Source organism: Chrysemys picta, chromosome 2 (assembly GCF_011386835.1).
Source record: "Chrysemys picta bellii isolate R12L10 chromosome 2, ASM1138683v2, whole genome shotgun sequence".
Taxonomy (NCBI): Eukaryota; Metazoa; Chordata; order Testudines; family Emydidae; genus Chrysemys; species Chrysemys picta.
This window is the reverse complement of record NC_088792.1, coordinates 248,383,828-248,401,606: the sequence shown is the minus strand read 5'-3', so window position 1 is coordinate 248,401,606 and position 17,779 is coordinate 248,383,828. Positions and strand designations below refer to the sequence as shown.

The 17,779-nt window shown below is 44.7% G+C and overlaps 1 protein-coding gene across 6 annotated transcripts in view; it reads right to left on the bottom strand.

The window, feature by feature from the left end:
* ESRP1 (epithelial splicing regulatory protein 1) overlaps positions 1-17,779 on the bottom strand; it is a 67,308-nt gene that overhangs the window by 13,521 nt on the left and 36,008 nt on the right. For 3 of the 6 annotated variants that reach the window (XM_065585925.1, XM_065585926.1, XM_065585924.1), the window contains exons 13-14: positions 16,133-16,298; positions 15,704-15,732 (exon numbers count right to left, since the gene is read on the bottom strand). In XM_065585925.1, the coding sequence (XP_065441997.1) occupies positions 15,704-15,732; positions 16,133-16,298 (195 nt within the window). The remainder of the gene's footprint in view (positions 1-15,703; positions 15,733-16,132; positions 16,299-17,779) is intronic. The other 3 variants (XM_042845110.2, XM_024105261.3, XM_024105259.3) reach the window with 1 other exon arrangement.

The following is a 17,779-nucleotide window of genomic DNA, read 5'->3' as shown; positions in this document are numbered from 1 at the left end:
GAACAAGTTACGAATTTCCTTAAACCCAGAACTGTAAGCCAGGCCCTGCATTTTGACCATCATGCCATGCTGAGGAGGGACATTAGTGTTAGCCGCTGAAAGGGAGTAGCCAAGGGTACGAGGTGAACCTGGGGGACTAAAGGGAAAACACAGTAAGACAACGCAACTATGTCACTGACTGGTTTTTGTTTATTTTGTTTTTCTAATTGATTAATCTTCTTTTCTATGGCTGGGGTTCCTCTGAATCCTTAACAGAGTTACTGGGATCCTCTCTACTCTGCCAATTTGGAACTTCAGCTTTGAGACTCCATGAGCTCACAATCCTTCTTGCTAAGGAGGGCTGGACACATCTCCCTGATAAGCCCCATCAGCCTAGGCAGTGGGAAGAGTCATAGATGAGCAAGGTTTCAGATTTCTCCATGAGCAGCACTCCGATGCCCTCACAGCACTCCCAGGCCCTTGTTGGCTCAGGACAGTGGTTTTCAACCTTTTTTCATTTGCGGATCCCTAAAAAATTTTGAATGGAGATGCAAACCCCATTGGAAATCTTAGATAGTCTGCAGACTGCCAAGGGTCTGTGGACCACAGGTTGAAAACCACTGGCCTAGGAAGTAAGACTTGGAGCAGGAGCTGGACACAGATTTCCAGTACCATTACTTGTATTATGGTAGCACTTAAAGGCTTTAACTAAGATAAGGGCCCCATTGTGCTAGGCGCTAATAAAGGCATATGCTAAGAAAGCCCCTACTCTGAAGGAGTTATAATCTAACTCAAGAAGACAGAACTATCATCCAGCTCAGCTCAATTAACATATAATATAAAACATTCCATCTTCAACAATCCCCAAAGCTCAAACTATGTACACCATTTAGGGTTACCAAGCTTCCTTGAATTTTGAACAGTCACCTCCTTGAGAGAATTCCAAGACCTACAAGTCTAGCTTTCAGAGGACTAAAGGGTTTTGAACTATCCTTTGGGGTGACACAAGGACAGACTGTTTTGTCATATCACAGCACCAATGGCAACGTGCGCACATTTGGCTTGCCGTGTCAACTTAAAGTGCAGTGTCTGTAAGCCCTCACTACTGAAATGCAGTTCAATGGTAGGAAAAAACATTGCAACAGTTTTAAGCATACAAAACTATATCAGTTTGTGGTGCACGGTAGTACACCACTTCCAGCTTAGAACACAAAGTGAATTTCATATAGGCATAATGAAATTGCTGAAGTTAGCATTCGGCTGGAACACTTGTGGTAACACCCTACACTCCTACAAAACTTGCCCTAAGATCTTTAAATTACCAGAAGGGAAGAGAACTATATATTTTTCCATTCAAACAGGAACATTTATATCAATATTTCAGAAGAAGGACGGTTGACTTGATAAATAGGAAACTGTACAGACTACTTTGAACAGTGATTAAGATGGCCCTGTGAAGCTTTTTACAATTACTCCAGCTTTGCAACTATTTAACACTTTCAGAATTGGGCCCTACATTAATCTCTATATTAGTTGGCCATCTAGTTTAGTGTTTTACCTGCAACACAAGATGAAAAGCCATACTAGGCCACCATTTCTTAGTGATTTGCCCTCAATATAGACAAGAAATAATATAGCAAATGGATTTTGAAAGCTATTTAGTTGTAGAGCAAGAACTAGTGATGCTTTTGGAATCAAGCTCTTTCCAATAAATTGTACAACCATCTACTTGGACTTCCATATCTGCCATTTAATCATTGATATCTAAACAAAATTATTCTCCACAACAACTGCCCCTCTTTCTATATTTTTTGACTCTAGCTTACCAACCCATATTTTGAGATAAGACCAACTGCCCTTCTGAAACACTGAGAAGTCATTAGGAACTGATGCACCATCCAAATTTGTTACAAACATTTTCTAGTTAATGAAATGTCATGGCATATCTAACAGACACTGCATCTCCCATTATTGCTCAGTGCATAACTACTATCCCTCTGTATAAGATAACAGAATTGGAAAACAAAAAGCGACAGGAATGGACCCAGTAGTACTTCTCTGCCTGTATTGTGGGAATGCTCTGATTTGAATAATTTTTGGAAGTCCAGCAGCCTGCCATTGGGGAATGTTTAGGGAAGAGTGAGTATTGCTGGGTGCCTCTCGAAAGGTACATCCAACTGTGATTGGAAAAAGTCTCATTCTCTAGAGACTAAAATATGTCAATAAGCATGTAACCTGCAGGAAGGGTTTCTAGTCCCCAGTTACAGCACTCTCCCCTGCCCCTTCCAGCTATAGGAGTTTTCTATTAATATAGATCAGAAAAACAAACGACTGGAGATCACATATTGGAACATGGAATCTTCACTTACCTCCTCTTCACTAACAATACCTGAACCGTATTTCTATAGAAGAGCAGAAGGAAGAGCCATCTTGAAACTGAACCTTGCAAAAACCCAATGAGTACAAAATTGTAGAAACTTCTAATAAGTCTAACTTCATGAACACCATGACCAATATCAGTCATAAGTAATTGTATGCTGCCATCACTGCTACGTAACATTTAGTGTTATGGTGCAAGATGTTGTGGAAGTTTTAGACTGTTACGGAACCACAGCACACAAAGTGACAGATGTATCATCTATTTTAAAAACCAAAACCAACCACCATCTCATGCTCAATGATGTAATTTAGACCGCAGCTATCGTCTTCCTCACAAGTCATTTTTTGCCACTGAATATTCAGAAGTGGGGATTGGTTTTGATGCCCTTTAGATGAACATAAATATACTTTGCACTTACAGCAACTTTCAAGGATCTCAGTGAGTGTTACAGACTTTACACCTCAAAGTTAGTCCAGTATTAGCTACATTCTAGAGATTAACAAAATTGGCAGAGATTGATTTACCCCCAAGTCTCACAAGAAGTCAGTGGCAAACCTTGGGTCTCTCCTTAAGAACAAGGGCATTCTTCCTCCATGACCAGCTATTGGAAGCTTTCGGCAGCAAATGGGCTCCCATGTGGAGTACCCCAGAGTTGCTGAATCCGGTGAGTCTGTAGGGAGAGGAGGCTGTGCAGTCACAGCTCTGATCCAGCCATAGGAACTTTGCTCATGGCATAGATTAGAAGGGGCATGAAAGAGACGCACATCAGTGCTCTGCTAAGATCAAGAAGCTGAGGCAGGTGTACCAGAAGGCAAGGGAGGCCAACCATCTCTCAGTTGTGGCGCGGAAAACATGCCGCTTCTACAAGGAACTGCATCCCATCCTTGGTGGCCACTCCACTTCCACCACCAAGAGCTCTGTGGCTATTTCAGGGGGACTGGTGGTAGCGACCAGTGGAGTCAACCCCGAGGATGAAGTGGTGGACGAGGAGGTAGATTTGGAGGAAGATGTGGGACAGGCAATAGGTTTGTCCGGTGGTGCGGAGAGCCAGGACATCTTTTTGACTCCGGAGGGATCTAGCCAGTCCCAATAGTCCAGGTCTGGTGTGCCTCAAGGAGAAGAGGGGAGCTCCAGCAAGTATTCATCTTTCTTTGAAAGAGCAGAGTTACACAAGGTACAGGTGTCCTTTATTTTGTTAAATGATGCAAATGGGAGAAGGGATCGAAATTAACACCCTAGATACTGTTTGCATCTGCTTTGCATTACCTTGTGCAGCTACACAGTGGGGGTCCTGTGGAAAAGTTGGTTAATACATACTGAAATCTCCTGGGAATCTTCCACAGAGCTCTAGGAAGCTTTCCTGTAGATACTCTGCAATCCTCTGCTGAAGGTTCCTTGGCAGAGCTGCTTTGTTTCTTCCCCCATTGTAGGAAACTTTGCAGCGCCAATTGGCGATTACTTCTGGAGGAACAAATGCAGCACATAGGCGAGCAGCATACAGACCCGTTCTGAAGGTGCATGCATACAGGAGATGCACCCTCACATCTTTGGTTACCCTCAGTAGTGTGCGATTCAGCTTCGATCGCCCTTACCTGTGGAAAATGGTGCCACTTTTCAGAATAGTGTCCATAGGTGCTTGTACGGATACCCTTCTGAAACCACTCTGACCCTGTCTTGTCTTGCACGCTCTTTTCCCCCCAAGTCAAACTCATCATGTTTAATGTTCTGGCTGTGCCGAATGTTTCCAAGTGAGAAAGAGGTGTATGTAACTTATGATTCACTACTGAGTGCACACACAATACTGACTGTATATGGTTTCTTTTGCATCTGCCCTTGAGGACCAGCTCCTATACACTGGCAGAGCACCTCCATCAGATAAGGAGGTGAATGAGGAGTAGGAGCAAAGACGACATGTTTTGGAAATTGCTGCAATCGTCAGATCAGGCAGATAGTGAGTGCAGACCGTGGAGAGAGAAACTACAAACGGATAGCCAAGAGAGAAGACAGGGTCAGGAGTGGATAATAAAGCTCATGGAGGAGTAGAGATGCTCATGTTCCTGATCGCGCCACAGGCAGAACACATGCATGCTCAACCCCCCACCTGCAGCCCATAGAGAACTGCATTCCATGCCCTCCTCAAACTCCGCCCACACATTCCTCTCACATTCACTGCCCATCGCAGTACCCTTTCCCTCCTCCCCAGGCACATTTTCCATAATGACAGCTGGACTTGCACGCAGCTGTGAGATCTTCACTTCAATGAGTGCTGCTCATTGTCATGTCACTGCATCCGATGGTGCTAAAGGAGTTGGCGGATGTGATTGCAGAGCCACTGGCCATTATCTTCGAAAATTCATGGTGATTGGGGGAGGTCCCAGATGACTGGAAAAAAGCTAACGTAGTGTCCATCTTTAAAAAAGGGCAGGAGGATCCAGGGAACTACAGGCCAGTCAGCCTCACCTCAGTCCCTAGAAAAATCATTGAGCAGGTCCTCAAAGAATCAATTCTGAAGTGCTTAGAAGAGAGGAAAATGATCAGGAACAGTCAGCATTGATTAACCAAGGATAAGTCATGCTTGACTAACCTAACTGCCTTCTATGACGAGATAACTGGCTCTGTGGATGAGGGGAAAGAAGTGGACGTATTATTCCTTGACTGTCTCCCACAGCGTTCTTGCCAGCAAGTTAAAGTAGTATGGGCTGGATGAATGGACTATAAGGTGGATAGAAAGCTGGCTAGATCGTCAGGCTCAATGGGTAGTGATCAGTGGCTCCATGTCTAGCTGGCAACTGGTATCAAGCGGAGTGCCCCAAGGATCGGTCCTGGGGCCAGTTTTGTTCAATATCTTCATTAATGATCTAGAGGATGGTGTGGACTGCAGAGGAGTGGTAGATATGCTGGAGGGTAGGGATAGGATACAGAGGGACCTAGACAAATTAGAGGATTGGGCCAAAAGAAATCTGATGAGGTTCAACAAGGCCAAGTGCAGAGTCCTGCACTTAGGACCGAAGAATCCCATGCACTACTACAGACTAGGGACCAAATGGCTAGGCAGCAGTTCTGCAGAAAAGGACTTAGGGGTTACAGTGGATGAGAAGCTGGGGATATGAGTCAACAGTGTACCCTTGTTGCCAAAAATGGCTAACGGCATTTTGGGCTGTATAAGTAGGGGCATTGTCAGCAGATTGAGGGACGTGATTATTCCCCTCTATTAGACATTGGTGAGGCCTCATCTGTTCTGAGGAGAGGCTGAAGGAACTGGGATTGTTTAGTCTGCAGAAGAGAAGAATGAGGGGGGATTGGATAGCTGCTTTCAACTACCTGAAAGGGGGTTCCAAAGGAGGATGGATCTAGACTGTTCTCAGTGGTACCAGGCGACAGAACAAGGAGTAATGGTCTCAAGTTGCAGTGCGGGAGGTTTAGGTTGGATATTAGGAAAAACCTTTTCACTCGGAGGGTGGTGAAGCACTGGAATGGGTTACCTAGGGAGGTGGTGGAATCTCCTTCCTTAGAGGTTTTTAAGGTCAGGCTTGACAAAGCCCTGGCTGTGATGATTTAGTTGGGGATTGGTCCTGCTTTGAGGAGGGGGTTGGATTAGATGACCTCTTGAGGTCCCTTCCAACCTTGATATTCCATGATTCTATGTCCCTGTAAGAATTGTTAATCTGTGTATTGCTGTTTAATAAAAATGTACACCCCAAAGACAGTGATTCTTTATTTGTGACCTACACAGTGGTTGCAACAGAAATTCAAATACCGTGGCAATCGCCACATCTGCAGAGTACAGTTAATAAGCAGGAATCATTACAAGAGTTATTGAAGGTGGCAAGCAAACAATGCTTGGCTCAATTCATTACAGAAAGACACATTCCTGGTACTCATTGTCAAAATGATGCTTCCAAGCCTCCCTGATTTGGATAGCACCCGCTGTGCCCCTCTAATTGTCCTGATATCTGGCTACTCAAAATCAGCTGCCAGGTTGATCTACCTCAACCTTCCACCCTGGGGAAACTTTTCCCCCTTGGCTTCACAAACGTTATACAGAACACATCAGGCTGCTATGACCATGGGAATATTTTCCTCACTGTGGTCTAACTTGCCAAAAAGGCAGTGCCAACAACGCTTTAATCTGCCAAATGCACATTCTATGGTCATTCTGCACCTGCTGAGTCTGTTGTTGAAGTGCTCCTTGCTGCTGTCAAGGTTTCCAGTGAAAGACTTCATGAGCCACAGAAGTAAAGGGTAGGCTGGGTCTCCCAGGATCATTTGGGCATTTCCACATACCCTATTGGAATCTTCTGGTCTGGAAAGAAAGTCCCTGAATGCAGCTTTCTATACAGGCCAGTATTTCTGAAGATGTGTGCGTCATGCACCTTCCCTGACCACCCCACATTGATGTCAGTGAAATGTCCCCAGTGATCCACCAGTGCCTGCAATACCATAGAGAGGTTGCCTTTTCTGTTGATGTACTCCGTCGCAAGATGGTCTGGGGCCAAAATTGGGATGGGTGCACCATCTACCGCCCCACCGCAGTTAAGGAATCCCATTGCCGCAAAGTCATGCACTATTTCATGCACATTGCCCAGAGTCACAGTCCTTCGTAGCAGGAGATGATTAATGGCCCTGCATACATGCATCACCGCAATCCTCATGGTGGACTTCACAACTCCAAAGTGATTTGCAACTGACCAATAGCAGTCTAGAATTGCCAGCTTCCACACTGTGATCACCACTCGCTTTTTCACCCTTAAGGCAGCTCTCATTTTGGTGTTCTTGCGCCACAGGCCAGGGGCAAGCGCCGCACACAGTTCAAGGAAGGTGGTTTTGCGCTTACAAAAGTTCTGCAGCCACTGCTCATCATCCCATACCTGCATCACAATTCGATTCCACCACTCGGTGCTCGTTTCCCAACCTCACTAGTGACAGTCCACTGTGTGCAGCTCTCTGCGAATGACATCATCAATTTTGAATTGTTTCTTTCAATGGCACGCAACAGGGCAAGCAGTACAGATTTCTGTTCAGATTCGCAGCTCATGAAATACTGTATGATCAGCCATGTTGTGTTCATAATACTTATCACAAGACTGGTGAGCAGTGCAGGATCCATGCTTTCAGGCAGAGAGGACAGGTGCAAAGTGTACAGGCACAGATGAAAAACGGCACAAAATGCAGTTGGAAGCCCTTGGAATTATGGAATGGAGAAAACTGCGTCATGGGGGCGGTGATCCTTCCCCATGATGCACTGCAATCCATCCCCAGAACTCCTAGTGGAAGAAGGTGATGATTTGCATAGTGGGATAGCTATCCATGGTGCTCAAGCACCACCTGTGGATGCATTCTGCTGACACAAGGTGTGTTGTGTGAACATGCACAAGCAACGTAATTACAGCAGTTTATGATCAATATAACAAGTCAACTCAACTCTTACATTATTTTCTTATATATCACACATGTATTCCCATACACTGACAAGCCTTTTTATTATTAAAAACTATAGCACTAGTACAGGGTCAGCAACCTTCGGCACGTAGCCCATCAGGGTATTCCGCTGGTGGGCCGGGAGACATTTTGTTTACATTGACCGTCTGCAGCCTGCCAGCAGATTACCCTGATGGGCTGCGTGCCGAAGTTTGCTGGCCCTGGCACTAGTACACTGAAAGAAAGACAGTTGAAACTGTCTCCCTTGGGGGCTTGTGATAAGCACAAGAAAACTTGGAGGATTGGGGCGGTATAGAGAAAATTGAAAAAGAAGAAAAAGAAAAAGGAGTAGAGTACTATGTCAATGATGGAATCAGCCATTATAGAAATCCTTGACCTTGTCAACACAAGCTGTTGAACCTTTTGGTAGTAGGTCAAAGAGGCTTTCCTTATTTCCATAAATGCACACTTATTAGATTTATGGGCCAATGTTTGGTCATTTGCTACTGACTCCTTATTGCTTTTCCATGTACATGCATTTAAATATACATTTTAGCACTGAGAAGACCCACTCCTTCCCCTTACTTCACATTTGCTGGATTATTTTCAGTTCCAGAAAACTTCATTAAAAAGAAAAAAAGGTTAAGGTTATTCAATAACAAAAAAAAGAAAAAGAGTACTTCCTTATCACATCATTTACAAAACCCAAGGGAGTAAGTCTTATACTGCTCACATAAATGCATATCTTTCTATATGATAGTTTTTTATTGCAACTAAACAAGTCACAAATTTTTATTAAATTAATTAAGGCTTTTCCTAAATATTAGAAGATATTTAGTTAGTGCCCTAACAGAAACTATCAAATGGAAAAAGTCAGCTGATTTATTAAGAAAGTAGAATTTTGAGGTAAAGTAGTTACAGTTGATGTTCTTTGGAATAGTATCCCATATTTAATTTCCTAGGAATAGTGTACAACTGTCAATTAAAAATAACTTTATGGGCGTATTTGGACTTGCTTCTGAGGCTGATCAATACATGAAATTGTTGTGTATCTGCCCTGGTCCTGAGCAGCTTGCAGTGGGACCTCTGCACCTACATAGAACCCCCTGACTGCAGTGTAGGGGCTCTACACAGGTAGACCCTATGCCCGCATGAATTGTTTTACAGGGTCATAGTTCCTGTTTTTTCCAGAAGGGTTGTTTGTGGTGTATGTATTATGGACTCAAAGAAAGAATAGTAATTTAGGTCAGAATTAAGGTTGCATATCTTATTGAGAAGGATTATTTGTTTTATGTGCCCTGTGCAAGTTTTATGATGTGCTTAGCTATTCATTTCCTTGCTTTTACATTAAGTGGTTGAGTTTGGTAAGTGACATGATAGGCAAGTGTAGCAAACTTAACTAATTTTAAGATGGTTTAGTTTTGGAATTTCCCTTTTACATTTTTTTTTTTCTGTGCAGATAAATGTGAGCTGTCCATCCTGGTTCAGTAAAATGTAACCTATCTGTGCTAGGGTGTCTACCCCACATAGGACTGGAAGGGGTTAAGATGGCCAGGTGGGCCAATTAACTCCACAGGCTGCACCTGGAAGAGGAACAGGGAATTGATTGGAAGCAGGCTCATCTGGAGGGTTCTATATAAGCCAGGAAGCTGGCAACAGAAGGGGAAAACAGCAAGATAAGACAGTGCAGGCCTTGGCTGCTGACTCGAGGACCCCTGAGCTAGAACCCAGAGTAGAGGGTGTGGCCAGGTTCCTCTACCAGCCACTGGGGACATGGCAGTGGACTACCTAATCCAATTTGTTCTGGAAAGACTTTGTTACCCCCTGGAAGTGGAAACCACATAGTGACCCCAGCCGGAGGGCTGAGTCATAAAGAGGAGGCTGTGGTTCTTGGAGTGAGAGGGATCCGCAGGATGAGAGTACGCCAGGATAGACCCTGCACTGGGGAGAGCTAATCCCAGGACAGCCAGGAGGAGGCAGTACCAGCAGCGAGTGCACCCATGGCACCATCTCTTCAAAGTTATTCATTTAAAATAATGAGCCGTGCTGCCAGGGCCGGCTCTAGCGTTTTTGCCACCCCCAAGCAGCAAAAACAAAACAAACAACCTAACTAACCAAACAAAAAAAAGCTGTGATTGCAAGCGGCAGCAGCTCTACCACCGCTTCATTCTACGGCGGCAATTCGGTGGCAGGTCCTTCGCTCCAAGAGGGAGTGATGACCCCGCCGCCGAATTGCTGCCGAACGGACGGAGGTGCCGCCCGCCTCTTCATTGGCTGCCCCAGGCACCTGCTGGCTATGCTGGTGTCTGGAGCCGGCCCTGCTGGGCTCTCAGCTCCTGCACAGCCCAACCTATACTTCAGGTCTTTGGTGAACATCACCCATATTGGCTACCACTCTAGGGTGGATGGTACCCTCAACATCTTCTAGGAAACAACATCTCTTGGGGCCTAGTTCAGGAATCCTTACCCAGAGACTCCACATGGAAATCTTGAAGCACAGTTAAGCAAAGCAATGTTTCCCTCCCCAGTGAGAGTTTCCCTCTAGATTCACATTTTTGGGATGGTCACTACTCCCCCATATAACACACACTGAACACAGACAGGGGAAAGTTCCAAATGGCCCCCATGAACGGCCTTCTAGAACATTTCAGGGATAATGCTCGCATCAAGAATGGGGTTGCCTATGATCTATTTCAAAGAGAGACAGCTATTATGGCAACTTCCTTTTTAAATTGCTGAATAGAACTTGGATAATTTGACTCACAAGAAGCAAGGATTGTGAAAAAAGTGGTCCACCATTGGTATCAACATTGTTTAACCCCCTCCTGTAAGTTTCCACTAGAATGTATGGTACTAGAATGCATTTCAATTGTTGGTGGCTAGGGATGAAGGGAATGCAACACTGTTTGTTTAGTACAGACAGAAATGAAGAGTGGTTTAATGAGAACTTTCCATTAGATATTTTTAGGGAGGTTGAATGTTTCAGCAGGATATGTTGTTAAAGTATGCCCTGGGCTTCCAGCAAACAATGGCGGATATGCACAGTATGTCCCAGAAAGGATACTTCATGCTGTAAAAGATTGTATGGATGGCTTCAGGGCACCAACAGAAGATCACCAAAAGAGGTTTAGATTAGCCATCCGATATTCCACTTACTAAGGCCACATCTACTCTACAAACTGTGGATGATGCAAGTTATGTAGCATAAAGCTACCACAGTTCATATATTCCTCGTGCACATGCATACTTAGCTCCTTCTATTGGCACTGCAGGTACTCACCAGGAGTGCTTGTGTCAATGCACAGTGCAGTGCACCATGGGTAGGTATCCCAGTGTACAACCCACCACCATCCAGCACACTGTCTTTTGGTGAAGTTTTGGCAATGCCTGGTGAGGCAGAAATGAGTTGCACATGGGGGATTGGGAGCAAGGAGTCCACTTCTCAGCGTGCAATTATCTATATCCTATAAGTTTTGCACCTTAAAAAAAAAAAACCACACACCAATTCACATGGCCCTCCTTACTGTCCACCATCTCTGACAGAAGCACAGAGCCTGCACAGTTCTGCACTATTGTCATAAGTGTTGCAAGCACAGAACGCACGTTCCTCCAATATTTGCAGAGTTGTAAGAAGAACTGAATCAGTGGGAATATGACAATTTATTGGAGGACAGATTGCTGTGAAATATACGTGAATCAATTCTAAGATTGTTGGTGGTGTTCACAGAGCAGCTGCAGATGGGTGGAGCGCTGCTCTGGGCCTGGGAAATGAGCACTGACTGGCAGGATGACATCATAACGGAGGCTTGGGATGACAAGCTGTGGCTGCAGAACTTCCGGATGTGCAAAGCCATATTTCTGGATTTGCTGAGCTTGCCTCAGTCCTCCAGTGCAAGGGCACCAAAATGAGAGCTGCATTGACAATGGGAATAGTGAGTGGCAATTGCACTGTGGAAACCTGCAGAGCTGGATTGCTACCAAACAGTGGGAAATCATTCTGGCGATGCAAAATCCACTGTGGGGCCCATTGTCATACAAGTGTTCAGGGCCATTAATCGCCTCCTGCTATGCAGGACTGACTCTGAGCAATGTGCAGAATGTAGTGGATGGATTTGTAGCAATGGGGTTCCCAAACTGCTGTGGAGCAATAGATGGCATATGTATCCCTATTTTGGCACCAGGCCACCTTGCCGCAGAGGTCAGAAAGGACTATTTCTATAATTATGAAGTGTTGGTGGATCGCCAGGGATGCTTCAACAACATCAGGGTTGGCTGGTCAGAGAAGGTGCATGATACAGATGCTCCCTGACTTATGCAAGCGTTCTCTTCCGGAACGCCTTGCATAAGTCAAATTTTGCGTAAGTCGGGAATGTATACCAGACAATTACGCAAAAAAAAAAAAAAAAAAAAGCCTTATGGACTTTCCCACCTGGTGGATAACCATTGCCAATGTCGAAATACTAATAGTATTTCTAATACTAATAGTAATCCTGGGGGACACCCATTCTAGCTGTTGTTCCCCTGGCTCATGAAGCTGTACACCGGCCACCTTGACAGCACCAAGGAAAGGTTCAACCACTGGCTCAGCAGATGCAGAATGACAACTGAATGAGCTTTTGGTAGATTAAACAACGCCAGTGTCACTTCATTCACAAGATTGAACCTGAATTTAAAAAAAATCACAATGGTTATAGCTGCCTGCTGTGTCCCACATAATATCTGTGAAGCAAAAGGGGAAAAATTTGCTGAGAGTGGGAAGTGGAGTGGCTGTCTGCCGAGTTTCAACAGCTAGACACAAGGGCTATTAGAAGAGGTCAGCCCTGAGCTATATGGCTAAGAGAGGCTTTGAAAGAGCACTTTAACTGCGAGCCACAGTAATACATTGTGGTGGATTGTGCTCTACCTGGTCCTGCTGTTTTCAATTCTGTTAGGAATTGTGTGATACATGGTGTACATCTGTGAATATAACACTGTCAATGCTCCTATTAATTTTGAAGCGTTTGCTGTACATGTAGGATTATTACATTGTGTCACTGATCCTATGTGCTGTCACACTGTACAGCAAGAAGTGGGTCCTTTCAGAACTGCTAAGTTCTCTGCAGCATATGTTGTGAACTAATAAAGAGGAATTATTTTTCCAAATAGAATTTTATTCAGTAACTAAGTCAGTCCAAGAAGTCCGTGCAATTTAAAAGCAAATACATTAAAAACTTAAATTAATGGAACAGAACTTAAGCGGAAAGAACATTCATGTCCATTTTACCTACACATACATTGACCTGAGACAGCCATGGTTGCTGTCTCAGGTCAATGTATGAGAAGTGTGGCTGTCCTTAATGCTCTTTGGGGTGAAGTGGTAGGAGTCGGGATGCGGCCCCCTGATACCATGTGGTATGTTGAGCGGGTGTGTAGGGAGATGATGCTGTAATGGAGTTCTCCATGAACTGCAAAGGGAGGCGAGCCCATGACTGTTGAACCTGTAGGTCCACAAGAGTCTTCGGCATCTGTTTGCTGCCGAAGAAGCCCAGTCATGTCCTGGTGCATCTGATTCTTTTTTTTCTTCGAAGATTCCTGGAACTTTCTACAGGCTACCTGCAGTGTTCATCCTCCAGGCCCCTTGCTCATGGTCTGATGCAACACTGGCTTGCAGGATCTTGCTGAATGTGTCATCCTGAGTCCTCTTTTTTCTCCTTATCTGGCTTAGGCGTTCCACAGTTGTGGCTGTGGAACCCCTCAAGGCTGCAACGGCAGCAGCTGCAGATAAAACACACAGAGGTACTATTGTCAGTATAGTCACAGTGGAAAGTGAAAGTGAAAATTCAGAACTCCCTTCCCTTCCTCCCCTAAAATTTTACACCAGACATGCTTATTGACACTTCTGCTACAGAGTGCTTGTGTGCAGTACCACTCACAGCACCAGCACTGATGAGTATCGCCCACCAGGAATGAGGGAAATGAAGAGGGAATTGCTCAGTTGCATGAAGCTATGCATAAAGGGCAATGGCACTGAATGCTGGCACCATTGACCACAAATGCTGAAGGTTTTATCTGATCTCTCTTTCCTGAGGGTAACAAAGGCACAGAGCACTGCTGGTGTCCTGAAGCCTCCAGGCTTGTATGCTGCTAGCCTGTGTACTGCAGTGGCACATGCCAAAGTTATTACTGTATGCAGTGTGGTTGTAGCTATGTTAGTCCCAAGATATTAACGAGACAAGGTAGGTGAGGTAATATCTTTTATTGGACCACCTTCTCTTGGTGAGAAGCTTTTGAGCTACACAGAAATGTACTCAGAGCATCACTTTCCCAGACTTGAAGAGCTCTGTGTGGCTTGAAAGTTTGTCTCTCTCACCAACAGAAGTTGGACCAATAAAAGATATTACCTTACGTATCTTGTCTCTCAAATTATTATTGACTGGCATGGGAAAGTGTCCTTATTGCAAAGGAAGAAATAAGGCTGCCATCCCTAGAAACATTCTGGAGAGGGTTGCAGAGTACTTCCATGAAAGTTTCATCAAGACACTCAGGAGGATTCAAGGAACATTCCTGTGTACATAAACAAATTGTTCCACATGGCCCCACTATCCTACCTCTAGAGGGGAATGAAAAGCAGATAACACTACCTCTTCTACAACAAGTAAATTAATGAAGAGTCAACAGCTGTTTCCTGGTAAGTTGAAGGTGCCATCATTGTAATGGGAAATACATTTACACACTTACCCAAGGTTGCTTCCCCGCATCAGGCTCGCTTGTGCTTGACTGCTGGGACTGACTGGATTGTGGTGGAGTCTCAAACAGGTTCTGGTTCACCTTGTAGCTGGACCTCCCACTCTCACATTCCCCATCCTCCTCCACCTCTTCCTTGCCAGAGGCTTGAGACTTGGGCTTCTTGGTGATATCCACAATAGTCTGTGGAGTGGTGGTGGGGTCTCCGCCAAGTACAGCATTCAGCTCTTTGTAAAAGCAGTACGTCTGCAGCTCGGCACCAGATAGACTGTTGGCATTGCTGGCCTTCTGATAGCTTGACACAGTTCCTTTGCTTTCATATGGCACTGGTGCCAGTCCTGGTCATACCCCTTCGCCTGCCTCCCATGCAATCTGCTCATAGATATCCACCTTTCTTTGGCGGGTCTGTAGCTATGCCTACACAGCCTCTTCTTCTCACTGGCCTAGGAGATCCAATATCTCCAGTCTACTCCATTTCGGAGTACCTCTGGAGCATGTAGCCTGCATGGTCAGCTGGGCAGTTGTACACAACAATGGATTGCTGCTAGATGTGCTTGCCAAGCTGGACAATCAGGAAAAGTCATTTAAAAAAATGTATGAGGCTTTAAAGGGAAGGGAGGCCGTTCGGTTTCTGTGACCACTGGGCATTTACCATTGTGAGCAGAGCTATCAGTGTCAGGCATTGTGGGACAGCTGCTGGAGGACTGTTAGTGTTGTCATAGGCAACAGCTTTTACCCTCTTGCTACATTGACCTCAGTACATTGACCCCGGCTCAATGGGGGACGGTGTTACTGCATCTCTAATGTGGTGCTTATATCAGTGAGAGACAAGTTTAAATGTAGACACATGCACAACTAGGTTAACGCAAGACGGCTTACATTGACCTTTGTAGTGTATACCAGACCTCACATACAATCTCGACAGTATGAAGTACTTTGCATTCCAGTCAGAACTAACAGTTACTTTGTGATTGTGAAGTATACATTAAACCCACTATATTCCACCCACAAGAGACCGGTGTTTGTTTCCTTTAACCAGGAAAAGCTAAAAGCCCTCAGAGGAGAGAAATGGGGGATGGAGGAGGGAAAAGAACATTAGTCAGTCAACTTGCACTGAAGCACGTGGGAATATTTACATAGCGCCTTTCCCCATCAAAGTTTACAAAATCCTTTAACTGTACAGCGACACTGAAAAGCAGTTACCTTGAGGGTGGAGGGCATCAGTCAGAACACTGCAAAACAAGTTGAGGGAAGGAATAGGCAAAATTCTGGTATAAGACATTAGTGCAAACCTCTGATTTTAAGACGCAAACCATGGGATTTTTACCTGACAAAGCCCCTTAACAAAAAAAGGACAATTCCCACGGAGAGGCAATAACAAGTGTGCTTCTAAGTCAGTTGGTCACTTTTCAAAAAGTCACACGCTATTCAAGTGACCAATATTTTACACACATTAAAATTTGCCACCTAAAACTGGAACCCCACCAGTGGATTCCGAAATAATTACCCTGATCAAATACTGAGCAGGCTATTCCCTACAGCACAAGCCTTCACCATGGCAGCCAATACTCTTTTACAGCAAATGCATGAAGCTCTCTAAAGGACTTCTTTGTTCCGGTCTCATTGCTTTACCTGGGATAGTACGTGTAGTTCATGAAGAGCTGAGCGCCAGCTGGATAGTATGCTGTGGAGGGCTGGAGCGTTCGTGGATTCAAAAGCATGGAGGGCTGATAAAGGGCAGCTTCTGTTGGAATAACTGCTGCAGGAGCTGGAAGTGAGTAGGACGGAGGAGAAAGACCTAAAAGAACCAAAGGAGGATAGATTAACATGGTTCACCAAATTCCAGTATATTCAGCAAGACAGCCTCAAAGTAAATCTAGGGTCTTTCCAACCTGGAAAAAACTTGCTCACATTTTCATAAAGTTATCTGTGTAGAAATCACAAAACAAAAAAAGTATGTGACAATACACAGAAGCCATCTCTTGCTCTCAAGGTTATTATAGGGAGGCACATGATAAATTGGTCTCCTTAACCACAGAGTACAGGACACATAGTAATGGGCATAACATTGCAGCAAGGGAGATTTAGATTAGACACTAGGAAAAACTTCCTGTCAGCACAGTTAAACACTTGGACAAAATGCCTAGGGAGGGTGTGGAATCTTAGTCAGTGATATTAAGAACAGGTTAGACAAACATCTATCAGGGATGGTCTAGGTAATATTTAGTCCTGCCTCAGTGAAGGGAATTCGACTAGATGACCTACCAAAGTCCCTTCCTGCCCTACATTTTTAGGATTCTATGATTTGTGGGAACAAATTCTCTTTCCAGAGAGATGAGTTGGTTTGCTGGTCTAGTTTCAGTTAAGTCTCCTCTCTTCAAAAGACAAGAGCAAAGTTGGTCACTATCCAAGAGGATAGCTGTCCAATCTTCCCATTATACAGGGCATTCCTTCAGTTTAGAGATCTCCATCCCCAACAGGGGCATTATATTATTCCTTGGTACTTCCAACCAGGTCACTTCTTCATTTAACAGGATAATGCAAATTCAAAAAACAAAGGGTGTTTCTACAAGTTGCACACATACAAGAACTTGGGGGTCAGACTATTCCCCAAAGCACTTGAGAGTAGTGTGTCTCTCCTTCTTCCACCACCATATTCTGATCAATGTAGACAGACTAGGAATGGCAAAATTGATCACACTTTTTTTTAAGGGACCAGCAGTTGTGAAGAGACCATCTGATGACTCCACTCCTCACTTCCCCCATCATAAGCAGACAAGGGGACATGGCCTGTTTGAACTTTTAGTCACCTGTGCTCACAGCTGTAAGAAGGTGAAACTCAGAAATCCAAAAACTTTTCCATGATTTCAGCAGAGTTCATTAGCCTGCTCTAGGAACCTTCACAAAAGTCCCTGAACAAAAATCAGAGTACACTTGCCCCATCTCTAGGGGAGAGTGACCTGTCTATCCCTCACTCCCATTCAGGCCTTTGCCTTTCTGCTGACAAGGGGACCAATTATGATGGCGGTAATTTCTCTGATGGAGGGAGGGATAGCTCAATGGTTTGCGCATTGGCCTGCTAAACCCAGAGTTGTGAGTTCAATCCTTGAGGGGGCCATTTAAGGAACTGGGGTAAAAATCTGTCTGAGGATTAGTCCTGCTTTGAGCAGTGGGTTGGACTAGATGACCTCCTGAGGTCCTTCCAACCCTGATATTCTATGATTTGTCCACTAGAAAGTGGACTGGGACCAACTCTCTATGGACTACCAAGGAGCCACC